Here is a 26,341-nt window from a genome sequence, read left to right as displayed (position 1 = left end):
CTTGCACCTTTCATTACATGTCACTTCAGAGTTATAAGTAGGGCACTAAAAGCCTTTTTTTTTATAACAACCTTCTAACTGACTGTCCCAGTCACTATTATACCTAAGTCTCGTCCTGTAAAATGTTTAATTTTTTAAATCTTCTGTTCAGACAGAAAAGTAATACCATGAAATCATAGTCCAGCATCATTGCTCTCTTTCTGGCCTTTCAGTTCAGTATGCTAGATATATTTATGAAATAAGGCAGGAACTGGCTTAAATAGCTCCCCCGTTCTTAGGTATTGGCACAACAGTCCTTTTCTGCTCTCCTCCCTGCCTCACATCTCAGAGGGTTTTCTGATTTATTTATTTAGATCACTTGCTTAGATCATTGATATCTCTGAAAAGTAGATATATTTTCTTTTAAATGAAGAGAAGAGGTAATATGTGGGTAAATTTCCATCTGTATCTGCTTAATTATGTCACCTTTTTAAACCATTTTCTTTCCTTTGAGGGATAATTTAATGTGTGAACAACAACACTTAATTATTTTGATTTGCCACACTTAGATTAAAAAAAAAAAAAGAAACAGATAACAAAATAAGTTTACAGATAGAATAAAGCATGTAAGTATGAAAATATCAGAACTTTTATCTGAAATGTGATATTTAAAAGGACTATTATTAACTCACAATTATCTGTCCTTACTGTCCTCCATCAATGAAAATTTTATATTGTTTTAACTCTTTTAAAATTAATCTCTCTCCCAAGAGATAGCAGTAAGAGGAACAGCTTCAGGGTATATATGAAATAACAAAAGAAATTGTACAAAATGGCTGTCAAATTCCTGTAAGTAAGGAAAGTAAAAAATTAGATACCACTACACATTTTTATCCCTTTCTCCTCCCAAATCTCTGTCTCAATTAAAGCCATTTTAGATGCTACTGTTGAAAAATTAGATACATTTTGAAACTAGTATTAGGTCTTTCAGTTGACAGGGCCCTTTCAGATAGTGACACTGGAAGTAGCAGAGGTGGATAATATATTTGCCATCTTGTCTCTGGAAGTCTACCTCACATCTCAGTTTCACCAGACATGAAAATGAATGTTTTGTCTGTTACTCAGAGTAGGCAACAGCCCACATGTCAAAGATGTCACATGATTTGTCCTGGCACGGCTAAAATTGGCAATTTTGGGCAGGAAGGAAATTCAGGAATAAAAGTGAAGTGGTTGATTCTAAGACTCTTGATGCCACTTACCCTGTCAAGTTAGCACTCTCTACAAAAACACACAAGAGCTTTTGGCTTCTACTGATTGATTCAAATTTTCCTCTATGTTGTCATTTCACATTTTTTACCAAACATAAATGATAGGTAGGTTGAGTGTCTCTCCTGCAATGAATTCATTTGGCTGCAATGGTTTGGTATGCCTACTGACAATCATGTAATACTTAAACAATGGATTTTGACTGACTAGTAGCAAAACTGTAAGTCAACTCACTCTAAAACAAGCCAGCAATAGCAGGTCATTTTCCTCAACCATTTTGTAATTATCACCAAACAGGCTAGCAAAACTGCTCTACTCCAGTTACATTTGAGATGATTTATTGAGACAGAAAACAAGGCAGAAATGAACACCATTCACAGCAAAATACTTCAACAAATCCCATACAGACTAAAAATAATTCATTATGTGTGCTCCATACAAAAAACCCTTAAGATTAAAAGCTATATCCTGATACCATTTATTTCAAAGATATTTTAAAATATCCTTTTAGGGGAATAATATATTCCTATATCAATATACATTGTAAGTGCTAATCAGGCATTCTCTTGAGGTTTAAAACTTTATTCAGAGAATGTAAGAGGTGCTTCTGAAACTGTTCAATGGAACATTTCTCTGTCTACCTATACACAGCATTTTGAAGAACAGACGATCTTTTGAGTCTCCTAACCCTTTCAAGTCGTTTCTACTGAGATAGCCATGCCTACCTAGTTCCAATTACTGTCAGTTGTGATCTGGACACTTTTTACACCAGAAACTGAACTGAGGTCACTCTCTTATTTCACAGAAGCCAGGTTTCTCACTGCAAATTTGAACGGACAATTGAAGATAAAAGCCTGTTTCATGTTCCAAATGCACTGTTACCTATTTCTGAAAGAATACACAAATCTGATACCAGACTTCTGTACATATCAGTGTTTTCATTACTACTGGTTTTGTAGATATATATGTGTGTGTATATATATAAGTGCAATGAAGAATGGGGATCTAAAGATATGGATGAATGATATAGAAGAACATAAATGTTAGGCACACAATTTATGAAGTCCTAGGAGCTCAAACTAAGATGCGTGTCAAGTATTAGGAATCCTGTTTAACCCTTGCCTGTACTGTTAAGAAAAATCAAATCCTTTAATCATCTAATCCACACTGTGTGGACAACTCTTGCTTCCTCCTTGCCTTTCTGTAAGGCGATCAAAATCCATCTAGGTAGGATTCAATCTTGCAGCATGCACTGACAATACTAGCCTTACATTTACAAGCTCCTCCCTTCAAATCCAGAATCAGGAACTTATGTGTAATTTTTTTAATATAATTGTTTATAACACACAATTCTTTGAATACAGACACTTCCAAGTGGCTCTACTTGGAACAAACGTGAAAGATAACTTACAAGAGAAGGTAGGTTTGCCATTCATTGTAAAGAAATAACCTCTGAGGTCCCTATCCATGTCAGTAAGCCAAAACAAAGCTTCCAGCCCTCTGATTAGGAGGCAGCAGCCTGGAAATGCTGGGACCACCAGATACTGCTAGCGTTTCCAAAGCCCTTTTAATGAGCTGAAACTAGAGCCTGTAAATCTGTGGTTGGCAAATAGGCTCTGAAAATGTGACCTGCCTAAATAGCAAGGCAACCCAGGAGCAACAGATTGGGGATTTTCCCATAAGTTGATGTGTTCACAGATCAGAACAGCAATAACAGCAATTGCCCAGGCTGGAGATGTTTGCTTCCATATTACATTCCCATGTCTTTAAAAGATCTGCACATCTTTAACAGATATAAATGTAAACAGAGTACACAACTTCCATATCCTTTTAGTCAGCTGTAACCTAGGTTCTTTTGAACTTAAATGTTGAGGTTAACTTTATACTAGAATATGAATCAATTATAAGGATAGCAGGCCTAGTTTAAGATGTACAACTTGACTCCTTAAAAGTACTAACCAGACAGCAGGTATCTCAACATTTTGAAGGCACTGTTACCTCTCATTCCCCAAAAGTAACTGTAAATACTTCCACTGGCCTGACAACGTATTATTATGAGGAGCGGATGGCCTTTAAAGCCACTCAGTTTGGGCTTGTAGAACTGGAGCACCAAAACTCCTGTCCTGGAATCCTGTCCACAGTTCACACTAGTGCATCAAGAGTATTCTCTCTCTCTTTCATACATTCAGGTCAGTCGCGGACTCCAAACTTGGATGTTAATTTTCTGTAAAACTTCAAATGAATAAAAATGTCCACAAAAAGATTATAGAATATTAAGAGAGTTGCAAATAATTCTCATGAGAAAACAGCTGGTGTGTAACGCAGAGCACTATAAACTGAGGGTGCACAGGATATGTGCTGGCCTGACTGCACAGCAGTCCAGTATCTGATATGTTAAATTATTTTAAAATAAAAAACCCTTCCAGATTTCCCTTTCTTTGTTTGTTTGTTTTTAAACCATCCAGTGCCTTTAACTTCTCTTTCCAGAGAATACACTTGCCAACTGACTAGTGAAATGATCTCTTGGAAAGTGGGTTGCTTTAAACATGTCAGGTGATTTTCAAGAAAAACTTAACATTATCTACACTGAACAAAAAATTTCTCAAACTTTTGGTATTTTTTAAAGCAAATAAATTGATTACATCATGACATATGAAAACCACATGCCTGTTTTAATTTTTTTTTTCTTAGTTCACGTCTTTGTCTCAAATAATTTCCTACTAATAAAATCTGAATTGCAAATATGTAGTCAAGTCCATCTGATTTTCTTACAACTTTGCAAACTAAAAAGTAAAGACATTTTCCTTTGTCCTCATAGGGTACTGCAATAAATACATTGGGAGCGGGCTGTAAAATTTTCTCTACTTATCAAAATTCCTTCTTGTTTGCCAAAAAAATGTGTGCTTACAATACAATACATACATGCACAGATCACACACTTTAAAGAGTTGCAACTAAATATTTCAGGTGCAGCAGAATGTAAATGCATAGTTTGTCTCCAATATATTTTGCGGGCCAGATAGACAAAGACACTTTCTGCAAAAATCTTGGTCTTCACAGAGGAAGAAAAAAATTCAGGTCAATCTCAGATCTGTAGAGCTTCAACTGATTCTCCTCCTCAGTATGGGACTAGTATTCTATTTGTTTTGAGTGAGGAAGTCTTTCAACTGTGCTTATACCATAGTTATGCTGACTTTACTAGTGTTCTTGTAAGTTCACAGCAATTGAAAATAATTTTGCAGCACATTTAATACCTAAAAAAAAGTCTTCACATTTTTAAAATGTGCTTATGATCCAGTCTTGCAGACAGGATCATGGTTTATCCTAGTTTGGGAAATTTATGAAGAAAATTACTCTGGAGTATTACTCTGGAATAACTAATTCATATTAAAGCTGAAGTGGTTCCAGCATTCCAATGTAGCAGTCTGTTTCTCTGATTTAAACTGGAATAAGGCTTACATATTTTGAAATAAGGAAATCCACCTTGATATCCAAAAATAACTATTCTGGAATTATTCTTTCAAAACAGCAATTTGAATTCCATGTGTTGGCAAGCTCTTCTGGACACATTAGCACCTAGTAATAGTTCAGACCACATTGCTGGTTGTTAACTTGTATAATATTAGTATATAGGAATCATTATTCTATTATATAATGATAGACACAGTGTTTTATTCCCAGAAAAAAAAAGGTTCATACTGAGTGCGAGAGTACTTCTGAGGAAGCAACATCTATAGCCAAGCAAAAATAAAGGAACGCAACAGTGGTTGAAATACTTAATCCAAAAATCTTGCTGGTGTTCTAGGAATGAAATAAAGTACAAGTAATCCTGCAGTAATTGCTTTCTTCTGCCAGTTAATCCAGTACCCCTCTTATTGCTGTGCTGATGTGCTGTGCTGCTAGTTATCTTTTGTGTATGTACTGACTGCATAGTTGATGGTTAACAAAGAAGCCAAAATAAAAATGATGGGGATATATAGAGAGAAAAGTCAGGGTTACAGTAGAAAAGCTATGATAACATTACTTAGCAAAACAATCCTGTGACCCAATAATATTTTAAGTACATAATGTAAAAAACAATACCCAAACATTTCCAAAAGTAGGGTTTTTTTTTTTTATACCAGAAGAGTCACTATTTATACAGCTTTTAGCAGATGGTACTATATATTTACTTAAACATAACATCACAGTAAGATTAGTTTTCAAACCTTCTAAGTGTGTGAAACCTACCTTCCATTAGAAATACCAATTCTTGACCCTTGCTTGGTAAGATTTTACAGAACATTGGGCTGATGCAACCTTTCATTGCCCTTACTTTCAAAATTGATCCACTGAAAATTCCAGTACAAATTATTACATCGACAAATTTGCCTCAGAGAAATCACTGCCATGCAAGGTTGCTTTTGAAGGCTACAACTGCCAATAAAAGAAAGACAACTGACTCTTTGTTTCAGAGGACAGAGTCTTTACCTCCCTTCTACAGAGCTTACTCCATATTACAGATGCTTAGAGCCTTCAAAGCAAATAGCAAATACTGCCACTTTAGGGAGTTTAATAGTTATCTTCTCATGAGAATCATTCTATTTATCTCACATTGTAGTTAATTAGGGGGTATACCAAAGTCAGTTGTACTTTCTGCTTGGCCTACTCAACTCTGAAGAAGTACAGAGAACTGGAGAATTCCTAGTGAAAATAATGGCTCCAGTGAATAATGTTGATGGGCTTTTGTAAAAGTTTGATAAACGTGATAATAACCTGGTGAAATCTTAAGGATTTTCCCCAAGGAGACCCAAACTAAGGTAACTGCTCTGCTATTTCTTCCTGAAGCAAGAAGATTCCAGGGCTTTTTGGAGAACTGTTCACAAGAATTCACATGGCCCAATTTTTTTTTCCATAGCTGATTCCTGAAAACAGTAGGATTATGAATGGAAGTTCAAAACTGTTCAGCCATTGGCAGAAGTCTGAGGGAGACCCTCTCCATGAAAACTGTCAATCCAAATAACTGACACAGGCAACTCATAAATGATGAAAATACCATGGTATAATGGAAAGTCCTGAGCAACCTAAACTACAGGTGTGACAACAAGATCTGCCTGTGGTACGGTCTGCAGTCACAGCAATAAAGTGCACTGAACTGCACCTAGAACACACACATACACAGACAAAACTCAAACTTAGTCTCCAAATGTAAAACAGTATTTTCAAGGGCCTTTGATAACACTGCCTGTGGGAGCAGAACTGTGAGCTGGGAGAAAAAAACTGTTCTGAATCAGAGGGAATATCTGTCAGAGGCAACAGCGGACTCCATCACAAGAAAGGGCTGGAGGAACAGATTTACAAGGATCTATGTATTGGCTAAATATGTACAGCATAGCAGAGTGATAATTAAGGAGACATAATAAACTACAAATAAAACCAATAACCGCATGCTTTAGAGGCTGGTACATGAAGATAAAACAATGAATAATGAAATAAAAATTTAAAAATAGATGATCTCAAGAAAATTATATTGACATTCGAATATTAACTTGTGGAACAGTCTGTTCAATAGAGGGACTGAAGTTGCATTGTCTGAAAGGCTTGTAATAAACCTAAACACAAAGATTACAAAATATTAGATGTTGAGCACTCTGACATTGACACAAAAAGGCAGGACAGATGAGCTGGTACATCTTCAGCCTTTTGGCCTTTTTAAGGGTGTTATTTATACACAAGCATGCTCTATTTCTCAAAAATTATGTGAAGATTATTCTTGAAATTATTAAAGACTACACATGCCCTTGATCTGGGGAAGAAACTCTAGTTATTATTGATGGAAGTTCAGAACATAGCCTTGGCACAGTTATATAGCCTAAAGTATGATAAATGTGAATAGATAAAATTAAAATAATCAACAAAAAAAAACCAAACCACAATGCCCCAAGGTATTTTCCTTAGGTAACGTTTACTCACTACTCTACTTACCCATTGCTACATCTGTTTCATTACCTAGTGAAATTTATAGCCCCAAGTAAGGTATCTACACTCTCTCCGCATGTAGAGAACCAAATATGCTTGAAATTCAGTTTAAGCCGGGAAAAAAAAAAATAGTCAAGCCAAAAGTAAGTGGTAAGTGAGTGAAAGAGTAGGTCTGCATTTTCCAAATGATCTCTAAAGATACATGATTAGGGAGATGCCTTATTTCATACAGGTACAGATTACAGCTGTAAATCCTCTCCCTTCTCACAAAATAGAGCTGGAATTGCTCATGAACTCTTTAACCAGGAAGAAAGCATGGATGCACCCTTTTGGTGCAATGGATATTTAATTATTCCAAGCAAAGTTATACAACTAAAAAAGATATGACTGAAAGATTCCACAAGTAATAATTTTATCTCCTGTTAAATAAGTCATTCCAGTGGAAGATGAGATCCCACATACCTCTGGGCAGAAGAATAAATTATCATTTCAGCAGGATTTGAGTCATTTAACTACTGTTCTATTCAGTAAAATGGGACCAACACTTTTTTTTTTTTTAAACACTTTTAAGATCTGGGCAATTAGACCCCGCTGCTGAAAATGGGAGAAGAATGCCTAGCCTGCAGCCATGTATGGAGTCTGTGATTTGAGACACCATACCGCTCTGTGAGGACAGAAGCACTTTTGTTCCCTCTGACAGCCAGAAACATCTCCACCTGCAAATGGTCACTGCCTTTCACAGGAGGTATCACCTCTCTGCTGCACAGATAACACCTCTCTGATCCCATGTGTAGCAGTCGGCAATTGGTAGCCTTTCTCCCTCCTTTCATAGCCCAGCTTTTCAAAGGAAAGTATATTAAACAAGCTGAAAGCAAACTATCTAAAAACCAACCAAATGCATCTGTCACAGCTCTCAAAAAGCTCATCACATTGGTTCAGAGTCTATCTGATGTAAAATAGAACAATTCTACTGAATTACTGGAACCACATTTATATAAAGGGAAGCTATAGCTAATCAGATGAAATTAACAATCTCTATTAGCATATGTTTTGTGACCCAGACATACTTTTAGATACCTATGGAATAAGTTGTACGCTGAACTTTAAATTATTTAACTACCATAATACAGTCTAAAATAAAGTGATAATTTGTAAGTTATTTTCCTTGTTTGATCAAACAACTGTTAGCTGTGCAATACCTTCACCTAGTAGAATATTTACTTTTATTACGGTTTCCTGATCCAGCACTACCTTTAAATAGCCTTTTTTTTCCAACTAGTCTTAACTCCCAGTTCATCCAGTACCGTTTTCTTTCTGAACCCACAGAGATATTGTTTACTCAACTACAATGCAGCATAAAAAACCACCCAACTTAAATTTGTTTGAATTTCAAGCTTTAAATATATTAAATAAGAAACTATATTGTACATTATTAGATACTTTTTTCTACATAAAACATTTCTTACTGTTTAATTTCACAATTCAGAATCTGTATAACGATACTTAAATATCAATATAATTCCTTGAGAGTCTCATCTAGTCCTAACAAGTTAGTAAAAAGTCAGAGAAACTTCTGATAAACAGTGTACATGCAAAGTCATTGCTGAGAGAAGTAATTAATTTGGATTGCTATTTACAGTCATCTTTCCTTCCCTTTTTTCCGCAACCCCTCACCAGCATTTTTCTCCAATCAAATCAAACTAGCTGATTCTTCATACCTGTATGTTTTGTAAAAGGGACATCTCTTCAGGGGGACCTTAATCACGTGTTCCTGAAGGCCCACAAAAAGGACACTCTGGCTGTGCAGGATCTGAAGGCTCCTGATGGGCTCTCGCTGACTTTTTGGCAGGAGTTCAATTTCCTCAAGCAGGCAGCTGCTTGAAGTCTGGTTCACTGGGGCAAGTACTTTCTTAATTGTGCCATAGTCTGCAAAAGCAAGAGGAAAAGGAGTTACTAAAAATCATAGTTGCAATTCTAACTACTTTGTGTCATTCAGTGAAGAAATCTTTGTCCCATGCCGGATGCTTTCAATGAAATTTCAGAATGTGGGAGTACTTTGACTGGAGTTTCCTAAATGGCTTATAGTACAGTGAAAAAAAAACTTGAAAACAGTAATTGAAGTTTCCTATATGATGTAATACAGTAAAAAATAATTTTATTAGTGCAGAACAGACAGAACAGCAGTAGTTACTAGAAAACAACCTTTCAAAGTCTGGCTATTATAAATGCATGTTCACAGCAAGGGTTACTGATTTAAGTTTATCAGATTGTACTACACTTTACTATGTTTAAAGCAGTTTAAAAAGCAATAAAGTCCACCATTACCCCAGTCTGTTTTAAAATTCTATGTGTTAAAAACTATTGGGTTTATATATGTGTCACATTCATTTACTGAAGCACATATGCATGAATATCTACAGGTTTTAATCGAGTCTAGGGTGAATATAACAACAAAATGAGGCTGCTTCCCTTCTTCTTACTTATCTGGATTTTGACTTCTGAAAAATCATATCTTTTAGCATTCACTCTTCACTTCTACTCTCATTGTGATTTCTTAGCAAAGACAGTTACGCATCACAAACCAGTGTCAGACGACTGATGAGATTTCCGATTCACTCATGCAAACTATAATATCAAAGAACATTCGTTCTAAATGCAAAAGATCACATTCTCACAATGAAAAATATTTTAGATAGCTGCTTGACCAAAACTACATTATGAAATCCCCTTATGTGCCAGCAATGGTAAGTATGAAAGATCCAACACTACAAACGCATACTGAGATCAGCTCTTACTCATGTGAAGTCTTGAAAGACTGTAACATTTCTTGTGAGTCAGTAACAACTGCAAGACAAATGTTTGGGATGCTCTGTTCTGCAGCCCAGTAAATATAGTTTTTGCCTTCACTAGCACAAGGACAGAGGCTTGGTGGGCAGCTGTCAGCACAGGGCCTCAGGATGTGTCTGGCCCTGCCTCAGCGGGAGCTGGTTTCAGCCATGGCAGCAGTTGCCTGGTGGCCACGTGCCTGCGGCCTCCCTGCGTTGGCTTCACTTTGGCAGCACCTGGAGCAGGGGGCTGGCACCCCTACCCAGTCACTGCCCAAAGAACCCAGCCCTTCTGGGATAACGGGGCTGGGGGAGGGCAGCATGCGGCTTCCAAACTTTGCCTGGGAAGTGATGAGGAACAGCAAGGAAGCAACCTTAAGAAAATACAATAAAGTAGACTCAAGCAGACTCTAAAACTGAAGAGGAGGTTGAGAACCCAATATGGTAATTACTGTTAAAACCTCCTTCCTCTTCCTGAGAAAACTGAAGAGTCAATGTCTAAGACCTGAAGAAATACTGGAAGGGGGAGCATAACACCAAATAACAGGGGGAGTTAGTAGGAAGTTTATGTATAAGATTTTAACAATATTACTAATAAAACTTTAATAATTGGATAGTATGGACTTAATTTTATTAGTCAATCAAAACTAATTAGATCAACCATAAATGCTTAGCTCAGTATATAAAGTGTATTCATTTTGCCTCATAACATGATTTTGAGTGCAATAGATCATGTCTGCATGTTAAGTCTTCTGAATGACCTCTTAATTCTTAATATAATCACTTCATATAACTGTTTACATTTTTCTCCTTTCTTGGTATAAACAAGCCTGTCAGGATTTATTGTATGTAAGAGTATTTTTTAGAAAAAAAACCCTTTCCTTAAACGACAATTTTAATTTTTGTTAAAATTTAAAATTTTGGATCGGAAAAACCCTCTAATTTGACTATCACTTTTTTTCCAAACCATCTACAGTAGTGTTATACTAAAAAATTAATTAAATCTTTGCCAAGAGTCAGTTTTGCCTCACAGTTCAGTGATAGCCAGCTCAACCAAACAATATAACGAGCAGTGTTTCCACTGGTGAATGACGGATACAAGTTTTGAGGTTAAAATATGGTCTGAGAACTGCCCAGATAAAAAAAAATTAAAAAAAATCTGTGGCTGTTTTAGTCACTGAGTGAAAAAAAAAATATTTCTGCGCACAAATGCTGGAAAAATGTACTAAGGAAGAAAAGAAGAAGCAGTGAGATCATTCTACACGCATGAACGAGTTGGTATAACTTTATAGATCAGTTAGTACAATTCTATATCACTTGTCTAACTGGCAGCCAACAGATTCAGTATGATCCATGACACATTGCACTTGGCTTGTCATCTTTATCCTGTATGACACAAAAATCAGGGATGCACTCACCACATGCTCCTCATATAGACTAACCTTTCTTCTTCCCACTGTGCCGGGTCTGGCGTGTACAGACTGAGTCACTTGCTGTCACCTCCCCAAAGATAAAAGATAAGTAAATAAAAATGACTGGATGCCTCCTTCCCCCATGCTACATGTACATTTAATTAGAAGTGCAGCTTTGAACAGCAGAATATAATATAAACCAAATGTTTAGTGTTTCTTTTCTCTTCAGTAAATTTGCTTATTGTAGAGGGCAGAATTACTTTTTTTTTTTATGTTCAGGTCTATGACCTGGAGGATAAGGTTACAGCAGCATAATACCCTAGGGGGAAATAAAACATTCTCACTTTGAGAACTGCAGCACTATTGCCTTCCCCAGGACAGCTGTCATTGCTCTTGTTCTTCCTTCTTATCTTCGTACACAGTCTCCATTCTTTCCATTTCCTCTTGCTTTGTTTCAGCATCTCCCAAATAATTCCTTTCCAATTTTTTTTTTTTTTTGGTCTAAGAAGATCAGCACTCATACAGAAATGTTGAAAGTCACAAATGACTGTGCTTTAAGTGAAGAAGCAGTGCCAGAGATCCCACAGATTATCAAGAAGAAGGACTACCCTTCACAGCAGCAATGCGGTTATATGCAAATTCAGTAAACGGGAATAAAATGTTGTCTAAGATCTACCTCTGCCTCAGTAGACTCTCCTACTTCTGACCTTCTATAACCTTTCTTCTCTGCTTTGAATGCCTCCGGCCTATGACTCCAATTTAGCATGGATCACTTGGGAGCCCAAACTAGGCTGAGGATTTGTTTTTATTCCACAGCTATGAGACAGACACAGATTGAGTTGGCAGCTATGTTCATCAGGCTATGGCACATAGCAAGGGTATATAGCTCTTGATCTCCTCAAACTATACTAGCATGTAACAGTGGCTATACCAGGCTTCCTTATAAAGGAAAATCATAGCCATTGCATCAGTACTTTCAAAAGCCAAGTGCTTTGCTCCGATTTGCTTCCAATTCTACTCCAATGTATGCAACATTATGCATCCAGCCTCCAGCAAAGATTGCAGATTTCCTAAAGAAGTTGTAAAAGTGCCATCCTCAAAAGTGGTGTCTATTCAGCCATTTTCACACCACAGTTGTAAAGCAAAATAAAGAGAGAAGTAGGGAAAGAAATGAGTCTTCAATACAGCTCTGGGGCATGAAGGTTTTCAGATGTGTCAATATCTTCCAAGTGAATATTTACTTTATAATTAAACTAACTGTCCACTTCTGCCAAGAAATAGCTAAGAATAGTAAACATAGACCTCGGTAATGGATGTAACTTTATTGCCATGGACACAGGGAAAGTTCCAGTTTCATCACAAATATCAAGGCTGAGTCCAACAGCTATTTAAGAATTTGAATGAACGCCATCTTCACATCCCGGGCATAAGCAGGGCATGCTGGAATAGATCCAGACACCTGACAGCCTTGGTTTAAGGATGACTGAGTATATATGGGAGTAGTAAAAGATAATGACATTGGCCAGAACGAGTAAACAACGTGCTTTGTTAACTTGTACCATAATACTTTCAAAGAGACTTGCAAAACCAGAAACTGAACATTAAAAATACAATTACTGAATGAAGACAAAGAGGAAAGAAAAATTCTAGTTGAAATATGCGTGGGAGACAATGAAGAACTGACTGCAAAACCTGAGATGGGGTTGTCGAGAACAAGCTTGGAGGCTACAGAATCTGTAATGAAAAAAATTATAATGGGACAAAATCAAAGGATGATTTTAAACTGAAAAGCAAAGTTTAAGATGTAAATGGTATAAAGCACAGCCAGCAATGGAGAACACTGCAAGACTGTGGTTGAAATCATTATAACATCTATGGTGACACCTGGAAAGGAAAACAGAAAATGAACAGACAAAACAAATGGCAGATGTAACAAACTAATAAACCAGTAATTTCTTGAGTTTCCTAACAGAAATAAGGACAATCAAAGAAGGTGCAGCAACTTCATGCTACGGAGAAGAATAAATATTTATATGAGCTATTACGTTTCCAAATATTGCTGCATTCTTCAAGTAAAAATTTTTTAACGAATCTTCCAAAATGAGGCAGTACTGAAGTAAGTTCATTTCACTTCTATAAAAAGTGAAAAAGGGCAAAAATCTTTACCCATTCCTTTTTTGGAGAGAAACACTTTCAGTCTTAACTCTTGCCACATTTGATAGTGAAACAAAATCTAATTTAATCTTCATTTTACTGTAGTTTACCATAGTACCTTGCAGAGAGAATTGGTCTCCAGAAAGCAACTGAACCAGCATCTGAACACAAAATCCAAGTCAACATTTTTCAGAGGAGAAGCCTAGGGTATCAACTTTCAACAATGTTGCAAAAAAAGTCATTGTTGCCTTCTAAACTGTAAAAGTTGCCAGCAAAAGAAACTTGTAATAGTCTAAAATATATCCTCAGGCCAGTTGTATGCCTATATTTATGACTTTATAAGCATTCCTGTACCTTACGAACACAATAAGGTGACCTTACAGATCTATATACCATAGAAAAACTCAAAGAACAGCAAAACTAACTGTACATTATAAAGTAAGAACAGTCCATGTAAATAAAGGCCTATTTTGCAATTTTCCCACAAAATATTGTTTAGAAAAGCAAGATGCATTAAACAGATGAAAGAATGCAGTCAATATGGAGGAAAGGAGCAGAAGGAGTAGCCAACACAAGACACAGAAAATGGAAGCTAAAGCTATATTCAGTACTTCAAGTGATATTTTTAATTGAACTTGAATAAGGTACCATCTATTGAAGAAATACACTACTCTATGTATATTATAATATGTGAAAACAGATTCATTTATAACAATGTGTCACCATAATAATAATAATAATATTTTTTTTTTATAAAAAAGTCTTAAATTAGTAGATGGATATTTGGAATAATACATTTTAAAGAGTAATTGAAATGCATACAGTTTACATATATTTTCAAATGTAATTTGAAATAGGCTTTAGAAAATTATACTCATTAACTATTTTTATTTTGTCCATTATCACTGGTTTTGCACACTGTTGTATACAGATTATTATTTCAGTGGGAAAATAAAAGTTTTCAGACAGTATTAACACTGTTGAAATTAAAGAAAAAAAATCTGTTAATGTTAAATTTCTTGTAAATATTACCTATATGTGTATATAAACAGTGTTTACATTCATCATATAACATTTGTATTAATTAAACACCATTGAAACAGAAAAAAAATAGGGTATTAGGGCTGCCTTCAAGGCAGAGGTCTTTCAAAAGAAAAAACTGAAATACCAAACATAAAATTGATGTACAGAACCATAATAATACAAAATCAAAGAAAGTGCAAGGTGAATTATAAACAGCCTGTCATTGCAAAAAAAAATGTATCATCAATATTTGCTTTCCTTAACTGCAGGAACTGAAAGAAAACTCCACTGCAAAGCAGAATGTGCATTTGGTTAATAGCAGAAAATTATTCTGATGACAGAAAATATTAGGTTGCATAAGGGCTTAAGTGCACTTAAGAGAAAAAAAAAAAAAACAGGAACAGCTAATGCAGCAGCTGGTTTAGCCTACAGAGGGAAAGCCCAGTAGTTGTGATTTAGCAATCTGTGTAACATGAAAAAAAGATGCATATGGTACACAGAATATGAGAGGATTTAAAACCTGCTCTTTTTCTCCTTTCCTAAAAATAACTTGAAAATTAGCTAATTAATCAATCGAATAAGGATAATTAAAGCCTTTGCTATAATCTGTTTTCCCATATGGGGGTGGGGGTACAGTTTGGTTTAAAGTAAGGACGTATTTAGAAGAAAAGATAATACAACAATTCTCTGTAACTTAATTTGTCTTTTAACTCTGGGTTTCTAAGATATGTATTCATACTTGATTTACAGGAATAAGTTGTTCATCACACTACAGTCTAAAGGACAAGTGAAAGACTGAGTTTCAATACTTCTGTGTAAAAAATCAAAAATATATTATGGGTAAATGTAATACCTTTACAATGATATAGAAAACAAAAATAATATAATTTGTTTTTTCAAATTTCTACCTTAGTTTACAGAGTTTTACTTTAAATAGTTTCATATTTTTAAATGTATACTCATTACTTCTTTGGGAAAAAAAAAGCGAACCTCAAAAATGAATAATGAATTCTGATGCTTTATCAAGGCATACTTTTCAATTTTTAAAAAAAATTATTTTTATCTTCCGAGCTGGTTTACATGTTCATAGTTTGTCTCTCCATTTGAAATTAAACCACTGAACAATCTGGTCTGTGTGCTAGTTAATCTGCTGGTTTTCTCTATTTTTAATATATTTCTTGGTGTAACAAAATAGATATGATGTGATTTTTCTACAAGTTTCCTTCAAAAATTAAGGTTAAAAATCCGAATATATTCTGTTTTGCAAGCTTGATAGAGAATAAAAACTGTGATAAGCTTGCGAAGAATTTCAACAATAAACTACTCTACCTTGCTATTGTAGCTCATTATCATCATGATGATAACAAGACAATGGTGGATATTAACAGAAATACAGGTATAAAGCACATTTATTAGATTAAAAAGGCAATGAGGTAACTGTATAACAAAAGCTTCTAACAAATAGTATAGCTGGAAATACAAACAGAATGTTGTTGTACTTCCCTGAGAAATGCTGTAAATTGTCCTGCCTTGTTAATATGGAGACTTATTTTTAAACACTATATCGGCTAAATGAAATGCTGTTACCTTCTGTACTATCACTTGCTCCCAGGAACTAGAAAAGCTTAAGCTCTCCCTTATTCAGGTATCTTAGTTTTCTGTACTCCATCATAGGACATTGTTGGAGAAAAAAAGCACGCAAGCAATCTGGAAAACTCACAAATCATTGCTCATGGGCATTTAATTAAATGTCAGTAAATTTAATTAACTGAAGCAACAGTAATCCGTGTGACAAACTCAGTACTATAAAAGCTAGTATTAATACCACTGAAAATCTGGAACAAAAATAAATTGGTTTCTGTCACCTGCAGAAAATATACACAAACCTCTAAGAAGTGAGGCTGCTCTAACTGAAGTTCTTAGATTACCTAGTTGTTTTTTATAGTTGCAAGAATGCAAAACAACTAAAAATCTACATCATCTACCAAATGAGCTACATTTTCAGCTGAACCATTACAGCATCATTGATGGGTCTCAAGAAATAGAACAAGAGATGTTAGATTTTTTTAAAAAGCCACACTCTTGGGCTTGAAAAATCATGCAGCTTGTTTATGTGAGACTTCAGCTCAAAATACTGCATCTGTTTGGTTTTGGAGTTTTTGGCCCCATGAGAAGTAAATATCAAAACAGGTCCTTTCTAGTTCTAGGTCTACTCCAGAAAGGAAAGCAGGGGGGTTGATTTTGGGTTTGTTTTTTTTTTTTATATAGTCTTCAATTTTAAACTGAACCATTCTCTTCCCATGTCAAATTTCAAAAGGCTTTAGATTTCAGAGGTCGTTTATGCATTTTCGCTATTTCTAGAGAGTAACAATAATCTAAGAATCCTTGACTGTATAAGAGCAGAGATTTTTACAGCTTAATAGCTTTTAGGAAAGTCGAAGCACAAACATAGTCATTGTTGGTCTACTAGTATGTTTAGTAGAATGAGAAAAGTTAATAAAATGAGCAGGGAAGAAAAGATTCCCAAATTTAAGGAACACGCTAATCACAACTAATCACAACTAATCAATCAAAATTTCCTACTTCCTATCATACTACACACAGTTCATAGCAATCCTACAATTAGATGTTCAGTTTTCTGGTTTTTGACAATTAGAAAGAAAGAAAGAAGTGCTAAAATGGTACATATATAATTTTAATATATTTTAATAAAAGCCACCTTTAAATTACATATAAGCAGTTTATACCACACAATGTTTAGTATATTAACAGTTTCAAAGCACAGACTAGTTGGTTAACTATCACAATTATGAAACAGGAAAGGTTTGGCTCTTTCTTTGAAGAGAGTTTTGGAAGCAGCAGAAGAAAAAAAAAATTCCTATATTAAAATATTATTCTCAGGGTAAGAGTCCTAGTATTTCTGCAATCTGGTTTGGTTTTGTTTTTCAATTCTTGGATGTAACAACAGCAGTTTTGAAAGATAGTCCATAAACAGCAAGCACACACAATATTTTAGATTTACTTTCTTTATCTTTGGCTCTGACTCCTTCTTATTCCGTTTTTCCTAATACATTTCAAGTAAGTATTGATGTGCTTTCTTACAGTACTGGAAATTAATTTGAATTAAAGCTGAAATGAGGTATATTGTTGATAACGCCTGTCAACAAAGGAAATATGATGGCCTATTACAGGTCCCTAGGCTTTTATGCAGAAGTAATAATTTAACTTACTTGCCAACTACTAAGAATTTGAAAGGTGCAATTTTAGACACAATCTATTTGCACACATTCTGAAATGATTAGGGAGCTTCGTAATGCCTGGGTGGCTCTTCCAAGAGAAACTCAGTTGTATCTCTGCAGCTAGGGGAGTTTCTCACAGCTGTATGTCAAAATTTAATATGTATTTATTTTATGAAGGGAATATTTATGGACTATTTTTTTTTTCTACACAGGAATTAGAAGTATTGATTCAAAGAGTCTTTTGAATAAAAAAGTGCTCATTCTAGACACTAGTTATTCCAAAATAAGTCGCTCTCTTCAAACAAAGCCACATGCTTGGTAAGAAAGAGAAAGAACATGCAAATTAATGACAAACACTGTGGAACAAATATTGAAGATGAAGCTCACTCCTAACCTCCCCCCTCCAGAAAAAAAAAAAAAAAGTTTAGTTTCAATTTTCAAACTGAACAATTTTGGGATTTATCTCTCAATGGAAATCAGGACAACCACCACCTCTCTATATTGTTTTCCAGAGAAAGATTTTTAACCACAATGCATTCTTTAGAACACTTCTATCCCCTGTAGACTTAATTCCCATGTATTACAATGTGTCAAGAGCATCAATAACATATTCAATCTGTAGTTGAATCAGCAAAGGCTTCTTCCAGTAATCACTATGCAAAGAGTTAAAATCTGCTTTAATACAGAAAACACCTACCACTTCTTAACGTACAGGAGACTGTAAGTTGGTACAACTAAGGATTTCACAAGCAGTGTTTCCTATGAATCTAAAATGTATTATATTTTTGAAAATAGTACAATTTGTGTACCATCCCCAGCAGCCATTTCATGCCTCCTATGTCAAATTGGAATGTAAAGCCAGTTCCAGTCAGATTTATTAAAAAATCTTTCACATAAATAGAGAATTCAAGTTCTAAAGGGAAATTCAGATTTATCTGAGACTAGAATGCAAAGCAACTAGCAGCTAAACCAAAGCAGCACGCCTTTTTTTGAAAGGTTATGTCTACAAACTTGAAGCTGCTAACTCCTAAAACTACAGTCTTTTTTTTTCTGCTTTCCCATTGGTCTTTTCTAGAAGTTTAACCAAGAACCCACACTAAACAACAAAACACATTCTGAATCACATGTCTCAGCCTCCACATCAATTAGATCTGTTGTCTTCACAAAGAAAGAATATAAAACCAAATAACTCCTTTTCCTCAGCTTGTTAGATTGAAGCTCATATACACCAGTGGCAATTTTTTACCCTTCCTAGATGTAAAACAGATGTTTCTTCCTGCAAGAAACAAAGTAATTTCAGCAGTCTCAAAATGTATGTATTTGTCATGAATCATGCTTATTGTTCACACCTTTATTTACTACTGCTCTTCCATTTTCAAGCTTACCAGGAATTTTCAGCTTGCCAAAGATGTGACTGAGAGAGACAAGATAGAAACTCAATTTTTTTTTTTTCTGATCTGGAGAAGCTGAATATATCCGTAACAATTCATGCACTCAACTTACTCAGAAGTAAGACATGTCTTTAGAATACCTATAAGCAAAAGCTATAGCAGCTACAGTTCCTTAACAGGCTATAGTAGATAAAAAAACATTTATTAATATTTCAATCTGTGGTACGTTACTTTTATTTATATGACATAAAGCAGCAGTTATTTTAAGACTTTATGAAGTGGTATCTTTTAATGATTTTTTATTTGCAATTTCATTGAATTATTTTTCAATGATAAAAGTTTTAATAAAGAACTTGCTTTTATGGATCAGTTTGGAGACTTGTGAGATCTGGGTTCAATTGCTAGCTTTCTCTCTCAAGACTCCATGTGTGAAACTGGTATTCAGAACACTAATACCATCTAAAGGGAAAAAAAAAATAAAACTCGAATCTTTAATTTTGTAAAACTGTTTTATGTAACTATAACAATATCTTAGTACAGGTACTTTTTCCTACTGAAGATTTAAAACTTCTTTTATTATGCTGTTTTCTTGCACACTGACTTGATTTGCTGACAAATTCAAAACCAAGGATAGGTAGTTACCTTAGTCTATCTCGATAGGCTGAACTAAAGACAGAAAGTCTCAGCTGCAGCCAAGAAAAATCATGAAGTCTCTGAGAGTTTGATACTCTTCCCACCAGTGGGGAAGAGTATCAAAGGGCTAGGAATGGTGAGGAGAGATAAGCAATATACTGAGCCTGTGAAAAACATCTCATCCTTACTCTCAGCAGCTTGTGATGTGATTTTATGCCCTGCAAGCAACAGACGCCTTCCATGTCCTTAGGGAACTTCAGGGAGCACTTTCTGCTGGTTTAAAAAAGCATCAGAAAAACATTTTAATAGTCATTGCAGGAGGCAGCAAGGCATAATCTCTCTAGATGAATTCTCAACCTACTCGGCTTGTAAACTGCTGTGCTCCTGCATCTGCAGGCTAGATGACTGTGTGCTTTGCATGCAGATTAAAACATTGCCAGTGAGTGGATCCAGGAGGGCTCCGTCCCATCCACAGCATCCCCTTCTCTCCTGGATCAACCATTCAACAAGGAAGTGGAAGAAGTCGCTTTGAACTTTGAAGCCCAAGAGAAATTAAACCTCGACTCTACATACCCCATTTGAGTGTTGCTACCATCCAGATCACTGTATCAACATGCTGACCTTTTTCTCGCATGTTCCTGTGTTCATTGCAGAGGATAATCCCATGGAAGGGTATCAGATTTACTTATGTCCTCACATCAAGTATTAATGTCCCCGTCAGAAAGTTGTATCAAAATGTGAGAATTCAAACATATAACAATACTTTAGATAGTAACATCGGTTTAAGAAATGCTGTTCATGCAGAGAGGATAGGGTTGAAACTACATCATAAAATCTTTAGGTGAGGCTTTAATGAGTTCCAGAACAGAAAGTTGTTTCTCAGGACTTGGCAAACAGGTGACTGACAACAACTTCATGTTTGGCTCTAATACCTCACACTCATTCTCTTCTTCTTCCTTGTGGAGGTATCGGGAAATCTCAGGTAGGCAATACAGAGCAAAGGCATAGTTCATAACAACATCAAGCACAAAGTCCTTGATCTTACCAAGCAATAAACTAATTTGTATTTAATTTAACCAAATTCTGTCTATAAAGTTACTCAGTAACAAAAAAAATACTTACAAGTTCATGATAAATGAAGCCAACATCCTTAAAGAAGGTCAGAACAACACTTTTTTTTTTTTGGTCTTGCATCAGATTAAAGTAATTTGGCATGCAAAAAGACAGTTTCTTCCAGCTCAGAGAAGGAATGCACTTCAACAATGTCAGGTTCAAAATTAAATAGAATATCAAGACAATGTTGGTGCATTAAACCTAAAGCCAAAATAAAATGTGCATCTTTATTGCCTTTGATCATAGTTACTGTATTTGAATCAAACAGATCCTGCCATATGCACATTAATCTGTGAGCATGCGTTATGAGACTACCTTTACCAAGAATCTCAATAGATGTTTTTAGAAATCTCAAATATTTTGGTCCATTGGATATGAATTCTCCTTTTAAATCAACACATTATCATAAGAAATAATTAATTAAGGATTGCTTAGGGCTGTACTTGCAGTCAGTTCACTTGAAGTGAGCCATCTGGTTTACACTTAGAGACATAAATTAGGACAACTTAGGCTGCAGTTCAGATATAGATGCTAGAGAATAGTATGACTGGCAACTCTCTTTTCTTCTCAAACATGAAAAAAAAATTACTCCCTAAGTCCAGTTAGATGATAACCAAAGAAACTCAATATCAAGAGCTACATGTGAATAACACCTGTTCTAGAGAATGCCCATTTGGCAATATATTGTAATTGCAGCCAATCATGTTGGCAACACTCAGCTTTCACTCTACTAAAAATCATGCATACATAACAAAACCTGAAGCCCTGAGACATAGAAGACACAAGAATTATTATGGTTGAGAATGGGAAACGTTACACTTGCAAAAAGATGCATAATTTCAATATCCTAGATTCTGAAAAGAGAAAGAAATAAAACTATAAGGTTGCTACTGAGTAAGACGATTCACAATGAAACAAACAAAAAGACTAAATTAATTTCTCAGAAGCTTCTTATCAGGAAAAGAAAACATTCCCATTTTGGAGAGACCTGCTAAAACGTTTAATCAGTAGGTAGGACTGGGCTTTTCAGATAGTGGAGATGACCACCTCTAAAGAAATGTGTAACCTCTAACTAAAGTGGTAGAGTAGATAATAAGCATAGATATTAATCACAAGATGAAATGGTTCTTAAGATTTAAAGCTTGCTTTCTGACACAGAGCAGCAGTGAAGAATGCCGCACTGTATACAAAGGATAAAAAAAAAGCCCTGGATCCCTGCCAGTCTCCCAAAGTTGAGATGTATCAACTCCAAGTGGATCTGACCAGACAGGGAATGCTTACTGCTCCTATTATTTTTTATTGCCTTCCTTCATGCCAGTACAAGTACAAATACCTTGTACTACCTAACACATGCGAAGAATATCATAGTGTTTTCCCACTGAATAAATTTTCCAGTGCCCAGATCAAAGAAGCACTTACATGCACAAGTGGACAAAACTGCTGCTCAGATAATAACCCACAATAAATCTTGCGTGATTTCTTAACTGTGGCTGTTTTCATTGGAAGTGTCAGAAAGACAACTGACTACTGTATGGATCCAGAAGCATCATAGACTTGGCTGACTAGAATGTTTCAGGGACTATCCTCTACTCAAACTCATTTACAGTTTCCATAGTACATGCCCCTATGCCTCAGTCCCCAGATGAGCCAAATCCAGTATATATATCCAGTTCAAATCCAGTATGAAATGTGTATTAAACTTCAGCAGCAATTCCAGCATAAAGCACAGCTTTTGTTCCAAAATACAGACTCTTGCAAGTCACAGAATAAAGCAAATAAGGTATATCTTTACCAAGAAATGCGTTAGCTTATGAAGATTTGCCATATGACCAGAGCTTGGTAAACACAAGGGAAAAAAAAAAGCAAACTCCACAAATTCCACTGAGGAAAACCCCTGCTGGTTACTGGTGGCACTGCTTGTATTTGCTTAGTTGTAAACATTTGGATTTATTGAGGTTCACACGGAAAATGCTGCAGAATGAGGAAACTCATAAACACTAACAAAAACAAGAGTTCAGTAGAAAATTCAATTTAATGATTGCTTTACTGACAGCTCACACTGAATGCCACACATATAATGTTATTATGTGGGTGACCCAACATTTTGAGTTTCTTTCAGAGTCAAAGATGAGCTTCATGTATGGTTTGAACCTTTTTTTCCCTCTATGATTAAGTACTCCACTTTCTTCTTTGGTTGGCAAGGATTCATTGAGTCACTGTTATGCATGTCCACCTTAAATGAAAGGATTTTTAAAAGGCCTTGCAGAATATTCTAAAGATGTTCACAACACTCAGCAATGTGACAAGTTGCCTAATCCTTTATGAAAAATCCTGATACAGCCAAGTCCCTTCAGAGGGAAGGATTCCTCCCTACACTTCTCAGGAAGAGCCCTGAACACTAACAGTGTACTTGAGCAAGAGTCACACAGTTGGTTCAAAGGTCAAACTTCACCCCAAGATAAGGCTAATTCCAACAGCCAAAATTACAGCTAAGCCTGTTAACTGGCACCGTACGCTACCAGGGGCAAATCAAGAGATTTGAATATAGGCTTAGATGCTATTAGATACCTTAGCTTTGAAGACAGTAGGACAACACTGAGTACCATGTAACTCTCTCACTCACAGCTTCAGATCACGTGCATTAGAATTATCTAATAATAAATCAATGTAGAGGTTACCAAGTCTAGTTTCTCTGACAGGAAGAAGAGGTGATAGTAAAAAAAAAATCTAGAAAGGAGGAAGGAAAGCCTATTTGCCCATTCTAGGTTTATAAACTAGTCAAACAGGATCTGAAAGCTCAGTGTCACTGTGATAAAGAATAGCTGGTCTCTTTTCAATGGAAGGCTGGGACTTTACCTCCAGCTCTTCACAATCTTTCCCTCCCTGGCCCATGCATTAGTCTCGCTCCCATGCAAACAAAGCCGGATGTTCTTCAGTCAGTAGCTGCTTCTTGCAGCAATTTCAACTTCCAGCGGTGGCACAGAAGTGTATACACCATACGTTCTCTGGAGATTTATTTATAGTCTTTATCTGATAGAGCTGTGCAATCATAAAGACATAGTGATAATTTGTGAAGAGAAAAAAAAGGGCTTCTCCCTCTTAAATTTGTCCCAGAAGAGAACAGAATACAAATGCCATCTACTTGCAGCAGGCAATTCATGAACATACTATCTAAAATATCAACAAACGATATGAGCAAATATCAGCAACAAACTAATCAAAATCATGACCTATTTATGGGTTGATGATAATAACCAGAAATGACTACAAATAAGTGGTGCTTAATTTGTGAATCAAATAAAGGGCTACGACTCTCACATATAAATTGCTGTCCATGAATAATTTAACCAACTCTAGTCAGAGCCATCTATTTATTAAGAAACCTCTTTAGCACTCTCCAACTGGAGCTGGCAGAATGATTTATCTCTACAAACAGTGGTAAAGTCAAGGGAAATCAGTACTATTGGAGATCTAAAATGCTGGGTTTGATTCTCTAGAGCCCTATAGTATCATTTATAATGATGTAGCCTGAACTTCAGACATGACCATTCCCAATTGGTAACATCTTAAAGCCACTTTGCCCAGTACAGAGGTCGCAATACAGAAGGCAGTGGCAAATCAACATGTCGGTGCTTAAATTACACAGTAAGAGAGCTGTGGTTTACAGTATCCTTCTTTGTCTTTAAAGATATTCTACATGGAAAATAATATAAATATTCCAGCAGGAATATATAGTAAGGATTCTTAGTAATACTAGCATAAATCCCAGAGTGAACATTAGACTATTGACAACAAAACCATGCAATCTGTTAAATCTTTTTTAAAACATTGCAGTAAAATGTTTCCTGGAAAGATTAATAATAAAAACAAAATGTTCATTCATCTAGGGTTTTCCTTTACCACTGAAAAAGGAGCAGAAAATACAGTTATTAATTTTATGGTTTACTGGTTGATTTTTTTAAACAAATGTTCAAGAACATCATGTTGCTGTTAGGACTGGTGTCTTCCAACAAGCATCAGTTTTAGACAGCACAGTAACTGATGACTCTCTTTGCTTGAGGCCTCTTAATATGACACTGCATGAGGACAGAAGGGTAAGAAGTTACAGAAAGTAGTTTTAAAACTTGCAGAGGTGCTTTACTACTGTGTAAAAGTGCATTAAATATTTGTCGAGGAAAGGCATGAGAAACAAAGCAACTGTGTTTTCTGTTACAACAGAAGAGAAATAGTTTTAAAAGACACTGCCACAGTGTATACGCCCACTGTCCATCTGCACTCTGATTTCCCTGTTTCTCTGGTTTTGAAGTAGAAAGAATTAATACATACCTATTACTTTCACTCTTGACTTGTGACTCAAATTACAACTTCATTGATCATTATTATTATTGCATTTATAGCTTAGTTTCTAGATGAAGAAGGTGCTTCTCAAACTGAGAGGAAAAGTATGTAGCTCCTTTCTACAAAAGATACCTATAGATAATTATCTTCCAGTAGTCTCAACACACTGGAGATAATACAGTCAGAAATAGCACTAAACTGGAAAAAATGCAGTCAGTTTAGGCTTTGTAGCTCTCTTCACCATGTGTGAAATGTATACAAGCATACATTTTTGCTTATAATTTTAAGACTGGTAAGTTCACACTTACTACATGTATTATGACACTGTGCACATTAAACTGTGAAAGCTGCACACTTTGATCAGAACCTGTACTCTTCCAGGAAAATGTCAATATTTCATCTGAGATTTTTTAGCAAAAACACACACACAACTTTTTTTCTTGTTAAGAACTTCAGGTGTTCTCTAGGAAAAAAGTGTGTGAACAAGTGTGTTGTACTGATTACAAAACAAAAGGAAACAGAACTGTAACAAAAATCACAGAGGAATCAAATTGTGCACTACTTTGTGTCAACTTACTCCCATCTAGAAAGACAAACAGGAGAAATATAAAGTGATAGTATTTCTAAACTGAGTTTCATGCATACTTTCAAATCTTTTCACTAGTTTGGGACTACTTTCTGCATAATTTACAGCATCAGGGCTTCATGAGAATAATGTTACATTTTTGCCCTTCTAAAGGCATTCCATCTGCATTTTCAAAAAACACATTTCGAAATTTGTTTGTGAAATCTCTCCACTTCACAATAATTTCTGTATGTATTTCATCAGAATTATTTATATCATTATACGCTGTATTGCTACCAGTACTTTTGAGGTCTCAAGAGGGAGGAAAACCACTTTCTGGAATTTATTGGAAAGGGAATTTCAAAACCTGTTATAACATCCTCTAGTCACCTTTAAGCCTCAGATAATACCTGGCTTTACAGCACAAAAGTTCAGGTTCAGCTCA

The 26,341-nt window shown here is 35.5% G+C and overlaps 1 protein-coding gene across 4 annotated transcripts in view; it reads right to left on the bottom strand.

The window, feature by feature from the left end:
• The window catches only part of SEMA5A (semaphorin 5A), a 331,427-nt gene that overhangs the window by 93,311 nt on the left and 211,775 nt on the right, over positions 1-26,341 (bottom strand). For all 4 annotated transcript variants that reach the window (XM_086740401.1, XM_086740400.1, XM_086740399.1 and 1 more), the window contains one exon: positions 8,922-9,129. In XM_086740401.1, coding sequence (XP_086596527.1) covers positions 8,922-9,129 — 208 coding nt within the window. The remainder of the gene's footprint in view (positions 1-8,921; positions 9,130-26,341) is intronic.

This window comes from Chlamydotis macqueenii, chromosome 2, assembly GCF_036417535.1.
Source record: "Chlamydotis macqueenii isolate bChlMac1 chromosome 2, bChlMac1.mat, whole genome shotgun sequence".
NCBI classification, from domain to species: Eukaryota; Metazoa; Chordata; class Aves; order Otidiformes; family Otididae; genus Chlamydotis; species Chlamydotis macqueenii.
Note: the sequence above shows the minus strand (reverse complement) of the source record. Positions and strands in the feature narration are given on the sequence as shown.